The sequence below is a fragment of the Micropterus dolomieu genome, linkage group LG01 (assembly GCF_021292245.1).
Source record: "Micropterus dolomieu isolate WLL.071019.BEF.003 ecotype Adirondacks linkage group LG01, ASM2129224v1, whole genome shotgun sequence".
Classification (NCBI taxonomy): Eukaryota; Metazoa; Chordata; class Actinopteri; order Centrarchiformes; family Centrarchidae; genus Micropterus; species Micropterus dolomieu.
Window position 1 is genome coordinate 655,700 of NC_060150.1, and position 9,889 is coordinate 665,588.

The 9,889-nt window shown below is 41.3% G+C and overlaps 3 protein-coding genes across 3 annotated transcripts in view; 1 reads left to right on the plus strand and 2 right to left on the minus strand.

Annotated features, from left to right (window-relative positions):
* LOC123971348 (NLR family CARD domain-containing protein 3-like) overlaps positions 1–9,012 on the plus strand; it is a 22,000-nt gene extending 12,988 nt beyond the window's left edge. Inside the window, exons 7-11 of the mRNA XM_046050103.1 lie at positions 24–1,717; positions 1,804–1,977; positions 2,527–2,700; positions 8,148–8,194; positions 8,332–9,012. Coding sequence (XP_045906059.1) covers positions 24–1,717; positions 1,804–1,977; positions 2,527–2,700; positions 8,148–8,194; positions 8,332–8,864 — 2,622 coding nt within the window. The 3' untranslated portion in view covers positions 8,865–9,012. The remainder of the gene's footprint in view (positions 1–23; positions 1,718–1,803; positions 1,978–2,526; positions 2,701–8,147; positions 8,195–8,331) is intronic.
* LOC123971220 (NACHT, LRR and PYD domains-containing protein 12-like) overlaps positions 1–9,889 on the minus strand; it is a 524,333-nt gene that overhangs the window by 470,766 nt on the left and 43,678 nt on the right. The window lies entirely within an intron of this gene.
* The window catches only part of LOC123971384 (zinc finger and SCAN domain-containing protein 10-like), a 54,742-nt gene that overhangs the window by 29,039 nt on the left and 15,814 nt on the right, over positions 1–9,889 (minus strand). The gene's annotated exons all lie outside the window — the stretch shown is intronic.

The following is a 9,889-nucleotide window of genomic DNA, read 5'->3' on the forward strand; positions in this document are numbered from 1 at the left end:
GAAACCCAACCCTTCTGAACCAGATCTACACAGAGCTCTACATCACAGAGGGAGGGACTGCAGAGGTCAATGATGAACATGAGGTCAGACAGATTGAAACAGCATCCAGGAAACCAGCCAGACCAGAAACAACAATCAGACAAGAAGACATCTTTAAACCCTCACCTGGAAGAGATGAACCAATCAGAACAGTGATGACAAAGGGAGTGGCTGGCATTGGGAAAACAGTCTTAACACAGAAGTTCACTCTGGACTGGGCTGAAGGCAAAGCCAACCAGGACATACAGTTCACATTTCCATTCACTTTCAGAGAGCTGAATGTGCTGAAAGAGAAAAAGTACAGCTTGGTGGAACTTGTTCATCACTTCTTTCCTGAAACCAAAGAATCAGGAATCTGCAGGTTTGAAGAGTTCCAGATTGTGTTCATCTTTGACGGTCTGGATGAGTGTCGACTTCCTCTGGACTTCCACAACAATGAGGTCCTGACTGATGTCACAGAGTCCACCTCAGTGGATGTGCTGCTGACAAACCTCATCAGGGGGAACCTGCTTCCCTCTGCTCGCCTCTGGATAACCACACGACCTGCAGCAGCCAATCAGATCCCTCCTGAGTGTGTTGACATGGTGACAGAGGTTAGAGGGTTCACTGACCCACAGAAGAAGGAGTACTTCAGGAAGAGATCCAGAGATAAGAAGCAGGCTAGCAGCATAATCTCCCACATCAAGACATCACGAAGCCTCCACATCATGTGCCACATCCCAGTCTTCTGCTGGATCACTGCTACAGTTCTGGAGGAGGTGTTGAGGACCACAGAGGGAGGAGAGCTGCCCAAGACCCTGACTGAGATGTACATCCACTTCCTGGTGGTTCAGTCCAAACTGAAGAACACCAAGTATGATGGAGGATCTGAGACAGATCCACACTGGAGTCCAGAGAGCAGGAAGATGATTGAGTCTCTGGGAAAACTGGCTTTTGAGCAGCTGCAGAAAGGCAACCTGATCTTCTATGAATCAGACCTGACAGAGTGTGGCATCGATATCAGAGCAGCCTCAGTGTACTCAGGAGTGTTCACACAGATCTTTAAAGAGGAGAGAGGGTTGTACCAGGACAAGGTGTTCTGCTTCGTCCATCTGAGCGTTCAGGAGTTTCTGGCTGCTCTTCATGTCCATCTGACCTTCATCAACTCTGGTGTCGATCTGCTGGCAGAAGAACAATCAACCTCCCGGAAGTCTGAAACAAGTAAAGATGAATCTGCTGTGACACAGTTCTACCAGAGTGCTGTGGACAAGGCCTTACAGAGTCCAAATGGACACCTAGACTTGTTCCTCCGGTTCCTCCTGGGACTTTCACTGCAGACCAATCAGACTCTCTTACTAGGCCTGCTGACAGAGACAGAAAGTGGCTCACAAACCAATCAGGTGACGGTCGAGTACATGAAAAAGAAGATCGAAGAGACTCCCTCTGTGGAGAAAAGCATCAATCTGTTCCACTGTCTGAATGAACTGAAGGATCGTTCTCTAGTGGATCAGATCCAACAGTCCCTGAATTCAGGAAAACTCTCCACAGATAAACTCTCTCCTGCTCAGTGGTCAGCTCTGGTCTTCATTTTACTGTCATCAGAAAAAGTCCTGGATGTGTTTGACCTGAAAAAATACTCTGCTTCAGAGAAGGCTCTTCTGAGGCTGCTGCCAGTGGTCAAAGCCTCCAAGAAAGCTCTGTAAGTGGGATTTATTCATCATTCAAAACTCTGCTATCTTTCAACAAGAGACAAAAATTAAAAAGTTATTACTATTGTCTTTCCAGGCTGAGTGGCTGTAACCTCTCAGAGAGAAGCTGTGAATCTCTGTCCTCAGTTCTCACCTCCCAGTCCTCTAGTCTGAGAGAGCTGGACCTGAGTAACAACAACCTGCAGGACTCAGGAGTGAAGCTGCTGTCTGCTGGACTGAAGAGTCCACACTGTACACTGAAAATGCTCAGGTCAGGATTCCGTAAACCAATTCAACTGATGGCCATTTAAAAAGTTTAAAATGTTTCTTCTTTAAGTCATATTTTTTGTTTGTTAGTGATAAAAAGTTCAAAGTAATATTTTAGCCATGCTAGCAGAGTGGCTCTGTGGATGGTAATGTGGAACTGTCAGCTGGTCCAACAATTCAGTCTAAAAGAACAACTTTTGGATGGATTGTGATGAAATGCGGTCCTTAAATTCATGCTCTCCTCAGGATGAATTTTAATAACTTTGGTGATCCTTTGACGTTTCATCTAGCGCCATCATCAGGTCAACACTTTAATTTGTCTAATACTTTGGTATATAACCAAATACCTGCAGAACTAATGATATTCCTATCAGTCTCTTTGTTTACTTCTAATTACTAAATTATCAACTGACACTTTACCTGCTAAACATTAACGTTAAATGTGAACAGGCTAGATTTAACTATTTATTTGGAGACAGTTTACTCCTGTATCTAACCGGCACAGCAGAACCCTCAGATGATCTGCCATGTGTATTTTTTTGTGTGTTTGCAGGCTATCAGGCTGTCTGATAACAGAGGAAGGCTGTGTTTCTCTGGCCTCAGCTCTGTGCTCCAACCCCTCCCATCTGAGAAAGCTGGACCTGAGCTACAATCATCCAGGAGACTCAGGAGTAAAGCTGCTGTCTGCTGGACTGGAGGATCCACACTGGAGATTGGAGACTCTGAGGTATGAAGAGGCCTGCTGCAGCTAAAGTCTGATAGAAGAGTTCTTTTTGGTTAATCACACTTGTATGAAGCTTTTTTCCTTTGATAAGAACAGAAACACTGGTTAAACCAAAAAAAAAAGATATTTGTGTAGGAGGTCTCCAAGGAAAATATCTCCAGGAACAACCATGATAATTGCTGTTAGTAATAATTCATGCAGTTTGGTCAGATCAGAATTGGAAACCCATTCTCACTCCCCGACTCGTCACATATGGACACACGATCAAGACCCCTCGGCATCAGTTTGTAACGCACTGAGGATCTTTTTAGCATCATAGTTCAACACAGTGGGCGAGCCATGTAGCGCCAGTTTTTTACTGTAAAGCTTGGTGTAGGTGATATGTATATGATATTTAACACAAAAGACTGAATAAGGAGTTTGGGGTGGTTGGACGGCCAGAACCCACACTTTAAACCCTAACATAAAGGCTTGGTTGAAAAATACTAATTATGTTCTGACTTTAGGTGAGGCACAAATAAACTTGAAGAAAGCCTAAAGCTAAAATGATGGTAAACTCTTTAACCAAAGGCGGCAGAGTTTTGGTTGAGGAGGAAGTTTTTCTCGCTTAAAACTATTATAATTAACTATTAACTACATATTGATTATTTAATTATTATTAAATAATTATTATTCTAAGAAAACATTCAGGGAAACATACTGTAACCAACAGCTATTTCAGCAAAGCATTTAACTAGCTACCTGAGACTAGTAGTTATAGTCTCAGTTAGCTGGTTAAATTAATTTTACTGTCAAACACATTTTACACTACAGTTACATTATACACACTTACAGTAGTATTAGTCTTAAAAACACAGTGTTGCTCATATAAAACAGTGTAATAGCTACACTTCTATACTGATTCCTAACAGCGTAGTTACAGAGATTTCTGTCTGTTGGTGTTGGGTCAGATGTACGACCAGGCTGGGCCAGTTAAGCCTGGTCCCCACCTTCACCAACTTAATAAAACTTCGTCAAAAAATAATCCCCACAGTAGTCAAAAAACTTGCAGACAAGAACTTCTCTGGAGGCGGTCAAGAGTTTATTCCAAAACAGGACAAATAAACCCATACAACATCCCAGCAGGCCGGAGGATGAAGTCCATCCTGTGGTCTGCAGACAGCCTTATATACATCTCTTCTGGGCTGGTTTGCCTTCCTTTCCTCATGATGAACTTCTTTTCCTCTGTTTTTGTGTTGTTTGTACCAACTAACACTGTTCCCCAGCTGTCAGTTATTACTGTATTGTAGACTTTCTACATCTTTATACTACTGGATAAGAAGTTCATCATTTACATTTCAACTTCAGTCTCACCGTGTTTTTTAAAGGTTATGCATGCTTAATATCACACACAATTGTATTTTTTAAACAGTTAATATAAGAATAACATAAGTAAAGTTGCATTTCCCATTAATGCTTGGTTTCTTACAGCATTCTTGATGTTATGCTGGCTGCTTTCTGCTTTCTGCTTTTCATCTGTCTGTTGTGTTTTTACCAAGCATCTGACAGTTTTTTGGTCATCCTCTGTCGTGTTTTTGCAAAGCATGAATTCCTTAAGCAAGTTCACTCAAAGCTCACACTGGCTATAATTACCAGAGGTTGGAAGTTGACAATCAAACCCCCTTAATCAGTAATTAAGCATGTAGTCTTAATGTTAGCAGATTAACACCTCAGCAGTTCCTCATGTAGTCACAACAACAGTAGATAACAGTAGACCAAAGCATGCACTGTCACAGTGTCAGCAGATCTTGCACACCTGCAGCCTCTCCTATGGTCATAATCTACAGTAGATGACAGCTGGACAAGGCGAAACATCTGCTGCCACTTCGTGCAGTCATTCCTCCCACTCAAGGATCTAACCACAGTGAGCTTGTTTCTGTGTTCATGACTACAGTTCACTACTTATAAGAAAAACCAAAGCACATCTAGGTAAAAATGATTAAGAATGATTAATGATTAATACTAAAAAAATGATGATACAAGAATGATTACATACTGATTAATGATAATAAAACTGATTAAAATGATTATTAATGATTATTAATATTGATTAAGGGTAATCACTGATGACTGTTTCTTGACTGATGTCTGACTTTTTGTCTGCTATGCTCCTCCTCTCTGTGTCTTAGGCATGCCCTCTACTGATCACGCTATGTTAACCAAAAACCTGACTTTGTGGAATAAGCTGGTGTCTCTTGTGCTGTTTGCTATAGACGGGACATTCTTACTGTATTGATGTCTGTTTTGTAACACAATTTTCACTAATTCTGCTTCTACATTTTCCTCTGCTGGTGTTTTTGATGATGCCTTGCTGTCTCATCCTGCTCCCAGAGCACACGTGCCTGCTGACACACACATGTGCTACTGTTACTGCCTCCAGGCAGCTAGACACAGAGAGGACCACACACTCTCAGAGCTATGGAGTTTCAGCGTTGTGATCTTAACTTTACACTATAAAATAGCACTCTAAATGATGACAATAGCTATAGAGTTTTGACACTGTGATCTTAACTTTACACTCTAAAATAATACTTTAAATGATGCCAATGCAGACCACCTTCACTCTAGCAATGAATGATAACAATTTAGGCTGCAATGTTCTAAAATAATTCTCAACATTGGTTAGTAGATGGCAGTGTTGTCTCACTGTAATCAAGTTAAAAAACAAAGGACATCCAAACCAGTTCTAGTTTTGGGTTAAAGGGACAGAGAGGGAAGTCTTATTTTTTCATTTTAATTTTTTACCTGTCCTGCACAGCAGACTGGTATAGGTATGAGGAGCTGGATACCATGTTGTGCCAGACAGATTTTACTTAAACAAGAGAATAATAATATACTCCTTTTATTATTTATTTAAATATGTATTGATTTGACACCGGGCCGGACAGGGGGGCAAATGGGGATCGGGGCACAAACACCGCACAAACAGACAACACATAGAAAGGACAACACCTGCAAGAGAACAGGGATGGGGGGGGAGAAAACACCAATTGCAGAAAGCAACAGACCCTGCAAGATAACGGGGAGGGGGGCTTGGGGTGGAGAAAAAACAAACAGACAAAAATAGAGAGACAACCAGCCAAACAGAGGGAGAATGAACAGGAGAAACAGCCAAGCAAAATAAATTAAATAACTTAATGAAAAGCATCAAGAGTTATTCTACCTGTGACAACCAGGTATAACCTAAATGTGTATGTGTGTGTGTGTGTGTGTCTATATGTGAGAGTGTGTACGTGTGGGTGAATCTGTGTGCATAAGCCAAGGTTGTTATCGTTAACAAAGACGAACGAAATAACGAAAGCTAGATGTGAAAAACATTGTGGTTAACTGAAATAAAAATAAAAACGAGGCTTTACAAAAATACAATAACTAACTAAAACTGTATTATGGGTTTGCAGAACAAACTACAACTAACTAAAATGAAAGAGTAAATGTCCTTAGTTTTCGTTTATTTATTTATGTAACATGAGGGGGAGGCTAACTTAGTCGGGGAGACCCAGGAAGGGATCAGCTGCGTAGTTGGTGGGGTTTGAACAGGTTTTCTATTATCTTTTATGCATACATGTGTACAAAAAATATAAATGCAACAACTGTGTAGAGTTGTGTTTTGTTTAGTTTGGGTTGCAGGTAGTGAGTCACTTTATTGGTGGTTTTCTTTTTGTTGTTTTGTTCTGTTCTGTTCCGTTCTGATTGTCTGGCTTAGAGCTCATCCTGCATGCAGGATAAACTTGCCCCTAGTACAGACAAGTAGACTGTGATCTCCCCTTGCACTGGGTTAATGTGACTGCTGGTCATTATATTTACTGCATGTCAGCTAGTGTGTGTTTAATAGGCTCATTGATATCTCACCCAACCTGTCTCTGTGCTTCACATTGTTTTAATACCTAGTTTTTGAATAATAAAGTTTAGATTTTAATATAGCTGCTTTCCAGTCATACTTGCCTTCAGGGTGCTAGGGACCTGTTGTTTGTGGCTCCAAGGGAGGCCTGCACTATCTTCCAATTTCGTAGCTGTCCTTAGCCTCCATTTATTGTATTTCAACTATTTAACCAAGAATGATAGTGCTAGAGACTGATGTAATGAATTTCTTGGGACCACTGGGTAGTAGGATTAGGGTAGCTTGTTCTTAGGGTTTTCTATATGTAGATTAGAAATTACTGTAGATTGCATGTGCTTCATTTATCTGTACTATTATTGTGCTTCATTTATCTGTACTATTATTTAGACAATGTGTACTATTGTTTGTTATCTTTTCACAAATCTGCATTATTTCTAATGAATGTACCTGTATTTTAATTTTTTGTGAAAACACTAAACTGGACTGAACTAAACTTTACTGAGCATGGCAGCCTGCAGTGACAAAGACTAAAACTAACACTAAAACTAATAAAAACCAAACTAAGCATTTTCAAAAAATAAAAACTAAAGTATACTAGCAAACCCACGTTAAAAACTAATTAAAAATAAATTGGAATAGAAAATAAAAAGTCAAAATTACGCAATGTGAACTCAGAAGACCCTGACCTGACAAACAAACAGCAAAATACAGACCATCGCAGCCCTCCGAACCTCAACCGGATCAACTCGTGAGGTGCCTAGAGACCGCCACTCCCAGTAGCCTAGGCACCCTGTGACCCCCCGAGGTGGACCCCAGACCACATGTCCTGGGGACAGCCACACCCCGCCCCGAGGGAGAACAGCAGAGAGCCGTACCGGGGAGCCCTCCACTGCCAGGGAGCGATAACGCGGGAGAACCAGGGCCGACAGTCCCCCAGCCCAGCTGGAGTCTGTTTGAATGAAATGTTTGTTGAGCTGCACACCGCCATGTTTGAATTGCACCAAGTCTCACAAGATTACACAAATGCTCACTGTGTCATCTCTCCTACCATGTCATCTCTCACCAAGGGAAGTCCTGATTCCAACAGTAACCTCTTTTTACAGATGTTCCTGGACACACATTTGGACATATCATGTTAGTCATAGCATATATAAATATGAAAGTCGTTTTCACCAAACTGTCATTATTTCTGCTTTTGATGCCATCAAACATGACGTGCAGCACAGTGGAGACAGAAATGATACAGACAGTAATTATTATTGTTGTAATATACATCATAGAGAACGTTTCAACTCCAAACCATAGGAACATGAACATGCACAAAACATCCCAACACATGAAATGATGCGGTTTCGATCAGAAAGAGTTTTGTGTGTGTGATCAGATGTTTTCCTCCTCTTTCTCACACACCAACATCCTGTGGGTCACTCTCAGTGTACGACGAGAGTGACATAGGCGAAGAGCTTTATGGGGGGCAGGGAGAAGCAGGCCGGATCCACATATTTTGTATATGTCTATGAGAGGAATGTAATGTCCATGTTTGATGCTGCTCTGACCCCCCTCCTCCTTTCAGGGTGGAGCCTGCTGGAGTCCGATGGTTGAGACCAGGTCTGAGGAAGTGTAAGTGTGTTTTTCATTTGATTCATGAAAACATTCAACCATCTTCAGACTGTGACATCACTCATTCAAAGTGCCAATCAATGAACAGATGATAGATCAATAACTGCAGCTGGATTGTGTCTCGTTCTCTCCATCAGATTCCTGTGAACTCACACTCGACACAAACACAGTAAACAGTGAGATCATACTGTCTGACAACAACAGGAAGGCGACACGTGTGAAGGAGGTTCAGTCATATCCTGATCATCCAGACAGGTTTGACTACTGGCCTCAACTGCTGTGTAGAGATGGTCTGACTGGTCGCTGTTACTGGGAGGTCGAGTGGACAGGAAGAGTTTATATATCAGTGAGTTACAGAGGAATCAGAAGGAGTAGTGACAGAGAAGACTGCAGGTTTGGACAGAATGATCAGTCCTGGAGTCTGAGGTGTTCTGATGATGGTGGTTACTATATCTGGCACAATAAGATAGGAACTTCCCTCTCCCCCTCCTCCTATATCTCTGAAAAAGTAGCACTGTATGTGGACTGTCCTGCTGGCTCTCTGTCCTTCTACAGAGTCTCCTCTGACACACTGATCCACCTCCACACCTTCAACACCACATTCACTGAACCTCTTTATCCTGGCTTTGGGCTCTGGTCTGGTTCAGGTACCTCCTCAGTGTCTCTGTAGGAGGGAGAGTCTCCTCCTGGTAGAGAACAGATCAGTTGAGTCTGTACAGGATCACAGAAATCTTTCAGCTTCTTGTAATAAATTCATCAATGAACTTTGTACAAAGTGATTCAAAGTGATTAAACAGATTCCTCATTTCCATTGTAAACCTCTTCCACTTCCAGTCTTTTCATTTTCAGGTTCAAAATCTTAATTAGGGGTTGTAGAACAGGTTTACATGGTTTAATTAAAAAAAAAACCCACATTTTTCTCATACTGCACATGGCTGCTGCTCCTCTTTTCACCCTGTGTGTTGGACGGTCCGTGTATCTTTTGGTCATTTGATTTTCCTTTTAGAAACAGGTTAACATTAAAAAACAAAAAACAAGTGGCTATTTGATTTTTGTTGTAATATACAAAAATTAAAATTAAAATACAAAGTATTTCTCTTTTTCAGTGTCAAAAATGAACAAGTGAAATATACAAAATAATTTGAGTTTCTTTTTCTTTTTTTAATAACAAAAAATAAAATCACCGGAAAACAGAAACAGAAAAAGGCTCGTTTGTTCGTATTCTAATACCGGATGTGGTCATTTCTGTGACAAGAGCGCCAAATTTGACAGGGTACCGGTGTTGTTGTAGCCCAGAATAAAATGTCTTTAGAACATTACTCAGCTATGATTTTAGACATGGCAAAACAAGGCCAGTCATCCACAGAAATGTCAGCGCAGATATCACAAGTAAGTGGGGGAGCAAGAGGATGTTCCGCAAGAAACGTGAGGAGATTTTGCAATGAAAATGGATTAAGTTTGATGGGACTCCCCGACGCACATTTGGAGTTGGAGGTGGCAAAAGCTGTAACTGAGGTATGATCTTGCTTTATTTCCCTTTTGCTACAGGTTGTGTGTGTGTGTGTGTGTGTGAGAGAGAGAAAGAGAGCGTATGAGAACGAACATGCAGTAACATGCACACACCAGTATGTCCCGCATTTCTATGTCTTATCAAATTTGACTGGCATCTTTTATGCCCGTTTATTACGAATAGTA